The sequence below is a fragment of the Etheostoma cragini genome, chromosome 3 (genome assembly GCF_013103735.1).
Source record: "Etheostoma cragini isolate CJK2018 chromosome 3, CSU_Ecrag_1.0, whole genome shotgun sequence".
Taxonomy (NCBI): domain Eukaryota; kingdom Metazoa; phylum Chordata; class Actinopteri; order Perciformes; family Percidae; genus Etheostoma; species Etheostoma cragini.
The window spans coordinates 9,849,216-9,865,148 of NC_048409.1; the positions used below are offsets into that span (position 1 = coordinate 9,849,216).

A 15,933-nucleotide genomic window follows, 5' to 3' on the forward strand; every position below is an offset into this window, starting at 1 on the left:
GAAAGGGGAGGCACAGCATCAATGTCCAACTTGTGTGTGATGCTGACCTCATCATCACCAACTGCGTTGTCAAGTGGCAGTGGTCTGTCCATGATGCACGCATCCTGAGGGAGAGCGCTCTTTATGGAGACCTCCAAACCAACCGACCAGATGGCATAATATTAGGAGACAGTGCCTACCCACTCCTACCATGGCTGACTCCTTTTGTAACAGCAAATACAACGGCGCAGGCACGCTTCAACACTGCTCATTGAAGAGCAAGATGTGCAATTGAGTGTTTAAATGGAGTTCTTAAGAGGCGCTCTGCATGCCTTAACTACCTGAGAGTGGAACCACAGAAAGCATGCAACATAACCCTTGCCTGTATTGTCCTGCACAACATCGCTACTAAGCGCAATGTCCCTCTCTGTGCTGACAATGATGCACCTGAGCCCCTTGGAGACCCTAACCAACCTCCTGCATTCTGCAAGAACGAGCAAACAGGACGTGCAACAAGGGACGCAATAGTTAGACAGTATTTCTGATTTGGATTTTTGGATTTCAAAAATCAGTGATTGCCATTTTTTGCATTTTTTTGGTTATTCTGTAATCATTGCATGCATCACTAATAAATATTCTAAAAACAAAAATATTTTCGATTGTGATGAATATATAGCCTATATATAATAAATTATTGACAGAACAAAATGTATTGTTTTTGGTCAATTTTGACAGCTGTTTGGGGGATTATTTTATGAGGCCAAACTCTTTCTACTTCGCTGTAGGCCTATACTGAAATGCTGATTACGTTAAAGCCTACCTAATTACTGTAGCCTGACGGATGAACAAATAAAATGAAAACCTTATGAATAAATAGGATATCTTTTAAGATACTGCATGATCCAAATATAGTATTATTTGAAACATTTTTAAAGTTTTCATTACATTTTGGGCATGAAATCCACGCTGAGTCCACCCTTCTGATGGGATCAGTTTAATCCAGATTTTTTGGATCAAAGTGATCCATAACCTACAAAAAAGTTCTGAAAAACCCAAACTAAAGGTTTGATCCAGATCAAAACCAAGATTGGATTATGTGATCTAATCCGATTATGTAATCCGTTTTTTCTTTTGAAAAACCCATTTTCAACATTTGATCCAATCCGTTATTCAAAATCCTAGTGGATTACTTTTGAAAAACTGGGCCCTGGGTGCCTTCCCTGATCTTCAGGTTTGTTGGATGAAGCAGAAAAAAAAATCCAGACCCTAGACCCATGCTGAATTTATGACTCGATAAAAAAGCCTGGGATCTTTTTACCATGTAGTTGCTGTAATCCGGGAAGAATTTTGCTGCCTTCAATGATGAGCGGAGATTTCCATGCATCAAGCATGTTGAAAATCAGTGTATTAATCTTTTAATCTCTATCTGAACATCTGCTAGTTTTGGAAGCCACTTAGGCAGTGAGGGCGAGAGATACTAGATAGCATTAGAACCTTCAAGCCCCTCTTTCAACCCAACGATGCAGAAGTTGCAGCTTATGTTTCTGTCTTCCATTTCTGTTCTGTATCTCCACATCTAGTTTCCAGGTCATTGACGTCAAATCTGAGAGAGCCAAGGCTTGCATTCAGAGATGCAGTCTCTAGTTGAACATGGTTAGCAGTTTTCTTCTTATTGTTGACTGAATCTGAGAAAAGCGTGGCTTGAGGTAGCTTTTCTGTTTCTCCAGTACTGTCTCAGCAATAGCATCAGCATCGCCGCAATAGCATCAGTATCGCTGCATTGTGCTCTGCCTTTGACTGCTATTCCACCTTAAGTAACTATATCGAGCATACAGTGATAGAATACTGGAGTAGGAACCATATAAAACTATTTGGCTAAATTGAGTTAGGAGCTTCACCTCAAGCTTCCATAACCATCCAGCTGATCACGTGACTCAATATTTTCTTGTTTTTTACCAACATTATTTTATCATGGGCTGAAAATACAAAAAGTCCAAATTTTAAACACATTTATTTGTGTTTCTCTCCCTTTTATAAATTAGTTTCTATTTCTATAATATTTTTTATTATATAAAGCGTATAACAAATGTGCACCTTTAGGTCCTCTGTTTTAATCCATTATTAAATAATTATTGCATTACTGCCGAAATAGGTCTCTCTACACTTTTATCCTGAATTAGTTGACTTTAATAGAAATTTGTGTGGTAACCCATAGGTCTCTGTCATGGTGCTTCAATAAATGTAGATAAACATGAACCCTAAATAAACCATATAAAACTAAAACACAGATAGAAAAAAAATGCAGACACAAAACCCTAACAGTTATTAAAAAGTCCCTTTTTATTATTCAGTACATATATTTTTTCCCATGAGCCTTTGCACCGCTTCAGCCAGAACATTTCAAGTGACCCCGCCCCTCAATACAGAAATTTAACATCCTAGGTTATCTCTGCTTACTGTAATATGATCTGTGCACTGCATACTTTAGCTGATTATTAACTACAAATAATGGGATTTAGTAAACAATATGGTGTTTAAAAAGCATGTAAAAATAACTAGTGAGCATTTTCTTGAATTCTACCAACTGCAGCTATAAAGCAGATTATATTGTCACAGAAAAGAGTTAGACATGAGTCAATCAAATGCCACTAGATGAGGCCATCCTCTCTCTGATTTACAGTAAGATGACAAACAGTAAAACGAGGGAAACTTTTATCTAAACATCAACATGCACATATGATGTGGAGATAGTTGCAATTGTGGTCTCCAGTTTTGGACTAATACTGTATGTATTTAGACAAATAAGGAAGATATTTTGACTCTGTTTTAAAGCTTTAGAAAATGTAGCCATGAGGGGAGTCTTTGGTCAATCACAGGTCATTTCAGAGGGACAGAGCGTTCGTATTGACTGATCTGCAGATGCATTGCCTGTGCAACTTAGAGGGGAGGAGGGCTGCGCAAAGATGTCTCTACTTCAATATCTGTCATTTTTCTTGCATTATACACACTGCAGCTTCAATGCAGATTATATTGTACATGCATCCCACAGAAAAGACTTAAACATGAGTTAATCAAATGCCCCTGGAGAAGGCCATCCTCTCTGTGATGTACAGTAAGATGACGCACAGTAGAAGGAGGGAAGCTTTTGTCTGAAAATCTATAAAACACATGTAGTATGCCCACATGCTGACAGTCGAGGGATGGAGATCTCTGCTCTCTGTATTAGTCTGTTCCTGTCTCTGAGTTTGTGTGAGCTAAACTCAGCTCTTTTCCTGAATGTTTCTGGGGATGATGTTAAACAAAGGGCTGTGTTTACAGAGGACAGGACTGGTGCTGGGGTCGGCACTCAGACTTCATCTGTGAAATGTAAGCTCCAGGGTACCACTCGTCTCCCTGTGTTCTCAACGGATGGTGACTATGTTATTGGGGGTGTTTTCTCCATACACCAATATGTTTACACAGTGAAGAATAACTACGCCACTATGCCTGAGCCACTAAGATGCACAGGAAGGTTAGTAAGATTAAAAAGTGGGGGATAAGACGATTTTAGACTCTCTAGGGAAACAAATATTTGATTTGTATGATGTGCACAATAATGTTGGAAAGGGTTTGTGTAGTATTAATGAATGAAATGTTCATTAATTGCCAAATTACTATTTGGTTGTATAAAGATAACATAAGATGACATAAAATAAAAATAAGATCAACCTTTATTGATCCCTTAGAGGGGAAATTTAAGTGTTGTGTAAAATGCAAGTATTGTATTCATAAAATAGTAGAAAATAGCAGAATAGTAGTAATAGAATAGTAGTAGTAGATTAAATAGTAAATTAACATGTTTTTTTTATATTTCTTAAATGAAAATATATGTTTAACAAAAGAAATAACACATACATGTACCACACAAGTACATACTTTAGATTTAGTTAACTGTGCATTAAGAATCTTGTGAATGTTGGACTGATGTCTAATATTGTGTTTTTTATATTTCTGTTAAAATTGTGAACTATAATAGTCAAATAGTGACACAGTGTCTGTTTCCAGCATTAACACCAATGAACTGTGCTTTTTTAAGTTCTCCCAAATCATGCATTTCCGTTAAAATTGTGAATTGTAAAATTCAAACAGTGACTTGAGTGTCTATGTGCAGCCTTAACACCCGGGAACTGCGCTTCTCACGTGCAATGATCTTTGCCATCGAGGAGATAAACAACAGCACAGAGCTGCTACCAGGAATCAAACTTGGTTATCATATCTATGACTCATGTGCCTCAGTAACCGTGGCGGTGCATGTGGCATTCCAGCTTTCAAATGGCCTGGACCCGGTGTTTTATACCGGCGAGAGTTGCTCACAATCTGGTATGGTGATGGCTGTTGTCGGTGAGACTGGGTCCATGCCATCCATCAGCATGTCGCGCATCATCGGGCCCTTTAACATCCCTCAAGTAAATATTTTGGATTGCTGTGAAACTTTTTGTGCTTTAGACCTGTGCTGTTTTTGCCTGTCCTGAGAAATAATCATACCGTTTTTGTTTTTTAAGGTGAGCCACTTTGCAACTTGTGCATGTCTGTCCAATAGGCAACAGTACCCAAATTTCTTCAGAACGGTCCCTAGTGATCAGTTCCAGGCTGACGCGCTGGCCAAGCTGGTAAAACACTATGGCTGGACCTGGATAGGTGCTGTCCGGTCAGATTCAGACTATGGCAATAATGGTATGGCCTCTTTCTTGAACGCAGCACGCAAAGAGGGGATCTGTGTGGAATACTCTGAATCTTTCCATCGGACCAACCCACGTAGCAGAATCCAGAGAGTAGCTGATGTTATCCGCAGGTATGATGTTCTTTGTGGCTACACTGACCTGCACAAAAGCACAACAACAATGTTCTGTTAAGTATAAGATGGAAGATATTTGTATTAGCTCAGTGGCCAATTAGAAATGTATTAATTTCCCCCCCTGTTTATTTATTACTGATGTTAATAAATGGTCAGTCAGCCCAAATACTAAAGTATCCTTTCTCGAAATATATTTAAAAACTTGTTTCTTCAGGTCGACAGCTATGGTTGTTGTTGCATTTGTAGCCTTGGGAGACATTAAGATTCTGCTGGAGGAGCTGTCGCTCAAGCCTTCTCCACCTCGCCAGTGGATAGGCAGTGAAGCCTGGGTAACAGACCCAGAATTGCTGAGGTACAGCTTCTGTGCTGGAGCCATTGGATTTGGCATTGAGCGATCCGTCGTCCCAGGTCTGAGAGACTTCTTGCTGGATCTTTCTCCTTCTAAAGTGACTGCCTCTCCAGTGCTTACTGAGTTCTGGGAGGATGCATTCAACTGCAGGTTGGGAAAAAGTGAGAATGTTTCTCAGATATTTAGCATAGGACAAACAGTTGGACGTTTTTGGTTGTGTTGTGTTGTTTTGTCGGATGTCTCTGAGTGTGTTGTCCTATGTTAAAGACTCAGCATCTGCTTTTAGACCAAACCCCAGATTGGCCGGAAATTTACCGTTAATGATCAGAGACATGAGTTGGACATAAGGTGTATTTCATCCTTGTAAATAAACTCACTTCTAATTATCATCTTTCAGGAAAAATGTGCGCACTCTGCATTCTTACTGAGAATTATGTATGAACTTTGCTGCAGCGATTTCACAATGTCAACACTGAAGTCCTGAGCACAAACACACAGTAGACATTCTCCTGCCCACCAAGCTTAAGTAGCCTACTAATCAATTTCTTGTGTGAAGTTGTTATTATAATGACAGTGATTACTGATCATTTATTAGTTGTAATTTTTAAGTTCTTTATTATAATATGCACAACAATCACAGAGAAGTAGTCATTGGCAAAAATAATCTTGATGTTAGGCTCCCTACAACAATGAATATGTATGAATAGAAAAGCATGCCATAAAAAAATGAGACTCTAAGACATGAAATGTAAAATAGATGGGTTTAAATACAGTGTATGGTATAAAATAAAATATAAACAGTATGTGGTAGACAACCTGTACAGTAATTGCAAAAAGAATAAACTGTAATGCCAGCACAAATGTGGTAAATGTAGGCTTAATAGGAAGTTGTAAAGTACACAGGTTAAGGGACAGTATAAAGTATGAAAGGTTAAGTGACAGTATGGCCATCATTAGCTCAAGAGTTCAGCAGTCTCATGGCCTGTTTGATAAAGTTGTCCCTGAGCATGGTAGGGCAGGAACCAGATGCTGTGTCAGCATCTGCCAGACAGTTTGTGGCTGAGGTAATTTGGGTCGCTGATAATACTGTTGGCCTTTTTACCTGCACCGATAAGGGTTAGAGGTCCTCCTTAAAACAGGTCATGACAGTATTTAATGGAAATACATGATTGGCTTTTGATAAATGTGACATTTTTTCTGTTGACTAATTTGTGTGTTGGATTACATAAAGATTGAAAGAAATAAGACTGACTGAAACTGAAACAGACACTATTTAAAAAAAGAACATAAATGTAGGCAAACCAGTGCTTTATGCTGTACTACATTTAAAAATAAAAATTAAATATGCATCAATATAGCTATATGAGTTTCTACAAGGCATGTTTGACAGGTTAAATGGAATAAAAAGGAACAATAAACGCAAAGAAATTATGATAATTTAAAGACTAAAAACACATTTCTCTTTCTGTGTGTTTTTAGGTGCAGCAAAAGACGAAAGAGTGTGTGATGGAACAGAAGACATAAAGACGCTCCAGAGCCCGTACACTGACACATCTCAGCTCCGGATCACTAACATGGTATACAAGGCTGTTTATGCAATAGCTCATGCCATTCATAAAGAAATGTGCCAGGAAACAATATCTACAACTCAGTGTGACACATTAACCAGGATAGAATCCAATGAGGTCAGTTTGAAATAAGTGAAAACCCAAATGCCCTTTTTTACTACAATGTACTTTTTATGAAATTAAGTATTGCTTTGATTTCATATTGATAAATTTCTTCTTTCTTTACTTTATTTTAACAGGTTCTTACTCAGCTGAAAAAAGTAAATTTCTCTCGAAATGGTTATGATGTGTCATTTGATACCAACGGGGATCCTGTGGCCAGATACGAGCTGGTTAACTGGCAAAAAATTCAGAGTGGCAGCATTAAGTTGGTGACAGTAGGACACTACGATGCATCACTGCCGGTGGGCCAGAAGTTCAAAGTCAACAGGAACATCACCTGGGTGGATGGTGGAACACAGGTAAGGAGCACGAAAGCAATAAATATATTTAAATAAAAAAATAAAAACATTTCATCAAATATGGTAATCTCATAGGGTATTATATGTGTATGTACATTGAAATAATCTTAAGTCACTGTACATTGCTCATGTCTATACTGGCTTTGACGAGATACATTCCAAAGTAACAATATTTTCAGTATGAAATTCTTCCTTCATATTTTACAAATAACTATTCCCTTGCTGAGCTGTAAAGGGATAATAACAAAAGAAAAAGGGATTTGTTCAAAAAAAGACTAACTTTGAAAGACAACCACTTGATTTGTCCAAGTCAGACTGCCAAAACCTAATTTTGGCTTCAGATGAACCTCAGAGCGCATTTTACACAAAAACTGTGCAAGTGAAAAACAGGATTGAAAAAGCTTTGAAGCACACCTGAACATATGTGAGTTTGTTTGTCTTTGTTTCCCAGGTTCCTGTGTCAGTTTGCTCTGACAGCTGTCCTCCAGGAACTCGTAAAGTGCTTCAGAAAGGAAAACCAATCTGTTGTTATGATTGTATACCTTGCCCCGAGGGGGAGATTAGCAATGCTACAGGTATTGTTTTTTCTCCTGTACATAGCCAATGTACTGTGCAAAATCAAATAATCATTACAACCACTAAAATATCTTTTGTTTTATTTTTTTAGATTCCCCTGATTGTTTCCCTTGCCCCAAGGAGTCCTGGCCTAATGCAGAGAGAGACACTTGTCTCCCCAAGCTTGTAGAGTTTCTTTCCTACAACGAGGTCCTAGGAATCATCCTGGCTGCATTCTCAGTTGGTGGTGCCTGTCTGGCCATTATAACAGCGGCTGTGTTCTATTGTCACAGGACATCCCCGATTGTCAGGGCCAACAACTCTGAGCTGAGCTTCCTGCTGCTCTTCTCCCTTACTCTATGTTTCTTATGTTCATTAACTTTCATTGGAGCACCCTCTGAGTGGTCCTGCATGCTGCGCCACACAGCGTTTGGGATCACCTTCGTCCTCTGTATGTCTTGTGTTCTTGGAAAAACAATAGTAGTGTTAATGGCCTTTAGAGCAACACTCCCAGGTAGTAATGTCATGAAATGGTTTGGTCCTCCACAGCAAAGAATGACTGTAGTGTCTTTCACATTTATTCAAGTTTTAATATGTACTATTTGGTTGGGTCTTAGTCCCCCTTTTCCAATGAAAAATGTAACCATATACAAGAAGAGAATCATCCTGGAGTGTGCATTAGGCTCAGCTGTTGGGTTCTGGGCTGTGCTCGGGTACATAGGCCTACTGGCTGTCTTTTGCTTTGTGTTAGCTGTCCTAGCTCGGAAATTACCTGATAATTTTAATGAAGCCAAGCTCATCACCTTCAGCATGCTGATTTTCTGTGCAGTCTGGATCACCTTTATCCCTGCATATCTCAGCTCTCCTGGGAAATTCACTGTGGCTGTGGAGATATTTGCCATTCTGGCCTCCAGTTTTGGACTAATACTTTGTATATTTGCTCCAAAATGTTTCATTATATTGTTTAAGCCAGAGAAGAACACCAAGAAACATTTAATGAACAAAAATCAATCCTAAAACATCTGAGATTTGGAAAAAGTTAAGATGGCAATTTACAGTATGGACCTTATGCTTGGCCCATCAAACAAATTCTTCATCTTTGTTTTATTGTGAATTAAGTGAATACATAAAGTCAAAATTCACAACAAATGCGTGGTTCTTTCTCTTTTATAAAATATTTTTTGTTAGTTTTGGCCTGTGTATTGTTTTTCATGTATTGTATCAGATGCCCAGTTTGACAACCAGACTGGGTTGCCAGATATACATGTAAAAACCTAAAGTCAGTGTGCTACAGCTGTAATCGTTAGTAAAGCCATAAAAGCAACAAACACACAAACAAGATTAACATTGTATGACCAAAGATGTAACAAACCCTGGGTAAATATTGGAGATGTAGCTAATTAAAAGGGCTTGAAGCCCAAAAGGACGCCATGCTAACCCTGCTAATGTAACCGGAGGACCAGGCAAGCGGGCCATGGCTGTTTACAATGTGTAGGCTGTTTGGCGGCCGTGGCCTTCAATGGTGAGTTAATTTAAGAAAAGAGAGAGGGGCTGTAAATTGAGAAGAGAGGACCGTGAGTTTGGAGTGTGCTTGGTAATTGTTCCAGTAATTCTAAGCCGATAAAGTGTGTTCAGTCGGGTGGCAGCCCAGTCTCATGGCAGTTTGCGATATGGTTACGTTATTTAATCTATTTTTTGTGTACAGGTCACGTTAATGACACTATTTTTATGTGCTGATTACGAATTTTGATGTGGGAAGCCTATTTTGTAATCAATTATGGTAGTGAGTAATAGTGAAAAGTAAAACAACACAGGATTTTTAACGCGTCTTGCGTGTGGCAGTTACTTTATGCAGGGCTGCCAACTCTCACGCATTGGCCGTGAGACACACGCAATTTCTACTCGTGATCGACTAGTTGTGCTTTCAGAGACTGTGAGGGGGTTCAAGAGCGCTCCCTGACTGTGGAAGTTTCAAAATGTCGCCAACTGAGAATTTTTTTTCCAACGATCCATCCCATGTGCATTTCCCCCTGCTTCAGGTATGTGCTGTGAGTATCAGAGACCCGTCCGTCGCTTCGTGACCACTCTCTCTGTAACAACAGAGGAGAGCAATGCGGCTGGTAGTGTAGCAACTTAAGTTCATTTTAGTGGACTCGCTGTGGGCAGTGACGCGCTGCAACCGCGTAGACCTCAGATGAAGAGCAGCGTACAGCCTCCTCTAAACCTAGTCAGAGATCAGAGACCAGAGACCAGAGACCCAAATGGGCCTCTTTGTCAAACGATCTGAGTGAGATCCACCATATCAGCATATTACAACTCTCCAAATCTCTGACAGAGATGGGAGGAGTTATATTTTGAATGTCCACAAAGTTGTAAATATAAGCAGTAATCTGATGAAACACATCTGAGCTATACTATACTATATATATACAATACTGCAACGTTTGGCCACTATTGTGCTTCTCTAACCTCTGTGCATCTCTAAATGTAACTGTAAATAGTTCATTCAGTGTTTCATAAAATAAATGTGTGGCCTGCTCAAGAATTATGAGACCATACACAAGCAAAATTGTTCTTTTTCTGGTGGGTTGTTTTATTCCCCGACTGAACTTAATAAAGAACAGCGTTAATATTGTTTTATTTGAGGATTTACGACAGTTCTGGTCATAACCAAACTACTACTAATTATTTCCTAATCTGAAAAAAACATCAGCTTTAACAGTTTCCCTCAACACTTGGCGAAAACCTAGCTTAGTTCTAGACAACAGTAGTGGCACTTCTCTAGATAAAGAAAATGGAACATGTGTTGAGTACATTTGTTAAACCACACAACTCATACTCACTTCCAAATAAAATATCTCCATGAAATAAACATAGAAGTACCCTCTTACCCCCAAATTCCCCCATAAACATTCTTACAATTAAGAAATCATTTCAGAAAAATGTATTTAACTCACTTTCACTCTAGTGTGCAACCTGTGCTTCCACACACACGCACAGGGATTTCAACGGATATATCTCCCCTCTAAATTAAGCAGAAAACATACAAAAGGACATTACTTTTTTCAGTAGTCACCAAACAGTACATTATTAGGATGTAACTCTGCTTATTCATGTACTTTAGAATTACTCACGCTAACCCCGCTGTTCAGTGTGGCCCACAGCGTGGCGGAGATATAAACAAATCTCTTACAGATCTAAAGAAATCGTCTGTAATACAAAATCATCACTCATCAACCTTAAGTCTTCTAAATTAACCATCATCTCATGTGTTAACACTGCTAACCATTTTCCTGTTTTACCGAACTTATTAGGCATATTTACCTCACACATAAAACAGAAATCAACACCACAGCAGTCAGTCACCTACTGGTACTGTCACTTCCTGATTTTTGGTGTCTCTGCAAAATTAGGCGCTAAAGTGAGATTTGCTTTGGCGCTACGCTTAGCGTAACACTGCCCCCTTGAGGAAACAGAACATTACTATGGTACCAATCTAAAAAAAACTGTTTAACCTGGCTACATAAACAAATAGTCTTTATTATCCCAAAAAGTAAATACAGTAAGTGGGGTACAGAGGACGAGGGCCAAACATTACTGAGCCATGGCACAAAGGTTAAAGGATTAGAATTTATGTAAATCAGTGGTTCTTATTCTTTAGAATTTCAGTGGTCTTAGTTGGTCCCTCTACATTAATTTAACTTTGGGTCCCTGGTCCCTACACCAGACAGGGACACCTGGACCCAAATCTTCTCAACTGTTGCTGACATATGCTCCTGTCTCTGTAAAGTGGCTTATTATTTGCGTTCAGAGAATTTGATGGGTTTCAAGAGCGCTCCCTGTCTGGGGAATTTTCGAACTGTCGCAAACTGAAAACATTTTTTTACCGATCCATCCTAGTTGCATTTCCCCGGCTTCAGGTATGTGCTCTGAGTATTACAGACCCGTCCGTCACTTCGTGTCCACTCTTTCTGTAAAAATAGAAGAAAAAAAAAAAAAGAAATAAAGTCTTGCATGATATGTGCAAAACTGTAGGGTTAAGAGGATTTGCATTGTTGTAGTATCAACAGGTTTTAGGGCATTCAGCATTTACATTATTTACATTATTAACTTATTATGATATAAGAACTGACCCAGACAATGTGGCAAAAATAATGAGCCACATGAAGAGACAGTAGCATATGTCAGTGGCAGCTGAAGATTTGGGTTGTTGGGTTGGGAAGTTGCTACACTCACAAGCCGTGCTAGTAAGCGTAGCAACTTCAGTTCATTTTAGTAGGCGGTGACGCGTTGCATCCATGCGTAGTCCTCCAATGAAGAGCAGCGTACAGCCACCTCTAAACTTTGTCAGAGACCAAAATGGGCCCCTGTGTCTGTCAGACGGTCTGAATGAGATCCACCATATCAGCGGAGCAATGACATGCACAGCAGACTATATTACAACTCTCCAAATCTCGGACAACAGAGATTTGAGGAGTTATATTTTGAATCTGCACAAAGTTGTAAACATGAATAGAAATCTGGGGCCTGTTGCACGAAAGTAGAATAAAGATATCCAGGATAAGTGAAAAAGCGCAGCTTGACTTAGTGTGATCTGCTCATCGCGGCTTAATCTGTTGCAAGTTTGCCGAGCTGGGATGAACAGGTGAAGCTATGTCAAGCCAGGGGTAGATAGCTGGGATAAGTGCACGTTCATGGCTTTCTCAAATAGATCACAGATTTACTGATGCAGAATTGAGAAGACGCATGCGCCATATGTTTCACCCAATGAGCAGCAGCTTCTAATGGAAAGTAACGAGGAGGGGAAGAATATGATATGGAAAGTAACGAGGAGGGGAAGAATATGATATGCAAAAAGGGAAATACGGCTCTTATCAAACGGAGAGAAAAAGCCCAACATAGCAGACCCGACTGAATGTGTGGGGTTGGAAAAATATAGCCTTTGCCTCAAAAGAGAGCATAGGGAACTAATGTTCCTTGGGAAATGGACCCTTTAAGGACTTAATTTCCAACCCTTATTCCCAACGTGAGAACATGTTTTACAACCATGCACTAATCTCTATAAGATATTCCTAAGTCTTTGTACAATTAATGTTTATACAGAACAATCAGAAAGGGACAACGACTAGAAAAAGAAGTAAGTGACTTCAATACAATATGCTGTGAGCATATGAAAAACAATATTCATGTTTTTTTATTCTTCTGACAAGTGACAGCACCAAAATAAAAAGATTAAGAAGCATTGTGGGGTTCCCGGTGTGATGAATGTAAACTTTATACATACTGTATATAGGCAAGGCAAGGCAAGGCAGCTTTATTTGTATAGCACATTTCAGCAACAGGGCAATTCAAAGTGCTTTACACAAAATCAGTTAAAAAATAAAAACAGCTAAAAAATTGTTGTGGTCTGCTGTCCTCTCCCAACCTTTGGCCTACTTCTCCTCTGAGTTGCTGTGTCTCTCTGGCTGTCTGTGAGGGCGTTCCTGCTTAGGGGGCGTGGTTACCATCACCTGTTCATCATCCGCTCAGCTGTCACCCATCATCTCATCAACTCCTGCCATTCATAAGCCCGGGCTAACCACCTCGTCGGCGCCAGATTGTTACTTACTCTTTCGTGGTAACTTGGCTCTCAGTTTACGTACTCCAGTTTATGCTCTCAAGTGTATTTCTTGTGTTCACCGTGTTTTCTCTGCCTCTTCACACAGAACCCTCCAGCTGCCTTTCACCATCCCTCCGACCGGTCATCTGCTCTCTTGGATCTACTACTATCATCATTAAAACCCTTTTCATTATCCTGCCGTTGTATCTCTGTGTTCTGGGTCTCACATATCACAACAAAAATAAAAACAGATAAAACACGTGAATTAAAAATAGAAACATTAAGACACATAAAACACAAGAGTAAAAGTTACAGTGCAGCGTAAGAAATTAAACATTAAAAGAACATAATTTAAAGAAAGGCAACATCATAAAGAAAGGTCTTCAGCCTTGATTTAAAAGAACAGAGTAGCAGCGGCTCTGCAGGTTTCTGGGAGTTTACTCCAGATATGAAGAGCATAGAAACTGAAAGGTGCTTCACCCTGTCTAGTTCTGACTCTGGGGACAGAAAGTAGACCTGTCCCAGATGACCTGAGAGGTCTGGGTGGTTTGTAGTGTAGTAGCAGATCAGAAATGTACTTTGGCCCTAAACCATTGAGTGATTTATAAACTAGCAAAAGTAGTTTGAACTCAATTCTTTGAGGCAAAGGAAGCCAGTGTAAAGACTTCAGAACTGGAGTGATGTGATCTAGTCTCTTGGTCTTAGTGAGGACCCGAGCAGCAGCGTTCTGAATCAGCTGCAGCTGTCTGATTGATTTTTTAGTGAGACCTGTAAAGACACCGTTACAGTAGTCAAGTCTACTGAAGATGAAAGCATGGACAAGTTTTTCCAAATCCTGTTGACACATAAGTCCTTTAACCCTTGATATATTCTTGAGGTGATAATAGGCTGACTTTGTAATTGTCTTAATGTGGCTGTTAAAATTCAGGTCTGAGTCCATGACTACACCAAGATTTCTGGCTTTGACTGTTGTTTTCAACATTGTTGTTTGAAGCTGAGCGCAGACTTTTAATCGTTCCTCTTTTGCTCCAAAAACAACCACCTCAATTTTTCCTTAATTTAATTTCAGAAAGTTCTGGCACATCCAGTCGTTAATTTGTTCAATGCACTTAGTCAGTTTTTGTATTGGACTATAGTCCCCTGGCGATAAGGTTATGTAAATTTCTGTGTCATCCGCATAACTATGGTAACTTATTTTGTTGTTTTCCATAATCTGAGCCAGTGGAAGCATGTAGATTTTAAACAGAAGAGGCCCCAGAATGGAGCCTTGGGGGACTCTGCACGTCATATTTGTATGTTCAGATGTATAATTACCTATTGACACAAAGTAATCCCTATTCTTTAAGTAGGATTCAAACCAGTTTATTACTGAGCCAGAAAGGCCAACCCAGTTTTCCAATCGGTCTAGTAATATGTCATGGTCGACCGTGTCAAATGCAGCACTGAGATCAAGTAATTCTAAGACAGAGATTTTGCCACTTTCTGTGTTAAGGTGGATGTCATTAAAGACTTTGAAAAGGGCCATCTCAGTGCTGTGGTGTGGTCGGAAACCGGACTGAAAGGTATCAAAACTGTTGTTTAGTAACAAGAAATGGGTGAGTTGTTGAAAAAACGCTTTTTCAATGATTTTACTTAAAAACGGAAGGTTTGATATTGGCCTATAGCTAATCATTAGTGATGTGTCTAGATTGTTCTTTTTTAAGTGTGGCTTGATTACTGCAGTTTTCAGGGCCTGTGGAAAGATTCCTGAAAGAAGAGACATGTTCACAATCTGTAGAAGATCAGAAGCCAAACAGTTCGAAACATTTTTAAAACACCTGTTGGTAGAATATCAAGGCAATAGGAGGAGGATTTCAGATGTTGTATAATGTACTCTAGGTTTTTATGGTTGACCGTATGAAATTCTGTCATACTGGAACTAGTTTTGCTTGAACACTGTGACAGCACATATTCTGTACTTGATACGGAGGCACTGACTGTTTCTCTAATATTCTGAATTTTATCTTTAAAGAAGGAGGCAAACTCATTGCAGGCCTTGGTAGATAATAGTTCAGATGCTACTGGTACTGGAGGGTAGGGATGAGCGAGTACAGCATTATCTGTATCTGTATCTGTATCTGTTTACCACATGAATTATCTGTATCCGGATCCGTACTCGGACTGGGCGGGGCCTAAACAGGAAGTGGTCCGATTTAAACCGGAAGTGGGTCGGGCTCTCTTGAAATGTGCGGAGCTTTAACCGGTATGTTATTTAAGCATGCAATTGATATGAGTTGATCAAAAATTTTTATATTTATTGCTGATTTGAAAACTATTTACATGACAGCATCAAGCTTCAGATCAATGGTGTTGTCATGGTAACAAACATTAAAACAGTAAAAAAAAAAAAAAAAAATCTCCGATGGCAGAGACGCGACGGGAGTTGCATTTAAACCGAGCAGCATTTCTTAAACCCACGTTCACCAGAAATCTACTGGTTACTATGTAAGCACTACAAACCGAAGTTAAAAACAAACCTGAAGAAACCCTAAACGTTAACGGAACAGATCCGCAGACCCGATTGACTGACGGAGCAGGGGGGGGGGGGG

At 39.4% G+C, this 15,933-nt stretch overlaps 2 protein-coding genes across 2 annotated transcripts in view; both read left to right on the top strand.

The window, feature by feature from the left end:
- The window catches only part of LOC117942158 (putative nuclease HARBI1), a 1,120-nt gene extending 695 nt beyond the window's left edge, over positions 1 to 425 (top strand). Inside the window, exon 2 of the mRNA XM_034867487.1 lies at positions 11 to 425. Coding sequence (XP_034723378.1) covers positions 11 to 254 — 244 coding nt within the window. The 3' untranslated portion in view covers positions 255 to 425. The remainder of the gene's footprint in view (positions 1 to 10) is intronic.
- Positions 426 to 3,309: 2,884 nt separating this feature from the next.
- Positions 3,310 to 8,790, top strand: LOC117942149 (extracellular calcium-sensing receptor-like). Its single transcript, XM_034867477.1, has 8 exons — positions 3,310 to 3,490; positions 4,130 to 4,424; positions 4,521 to 4,810; positions 5,028 to 5,323; positions 6,642 to 6,847; positions 6,970 to 7,191; positions 7,643 to 7,766; positions 7,859 to 8,790. The coding sequence occupies exons 1-8, from the start codon at positions 3,462 to 3,464 to the stop codon at positions 8,761 to 8,763; spliced, it is 2,367 nt and encodes a 788-aa protein (XP_034723368.1). The 5' UTR covers positions 3,310 to 3,461; the 3' UTR covers positions 8,764 to 8,790.
- Positions 8,791 to 15,933: the final 7,143 nt, after the last annotated feature.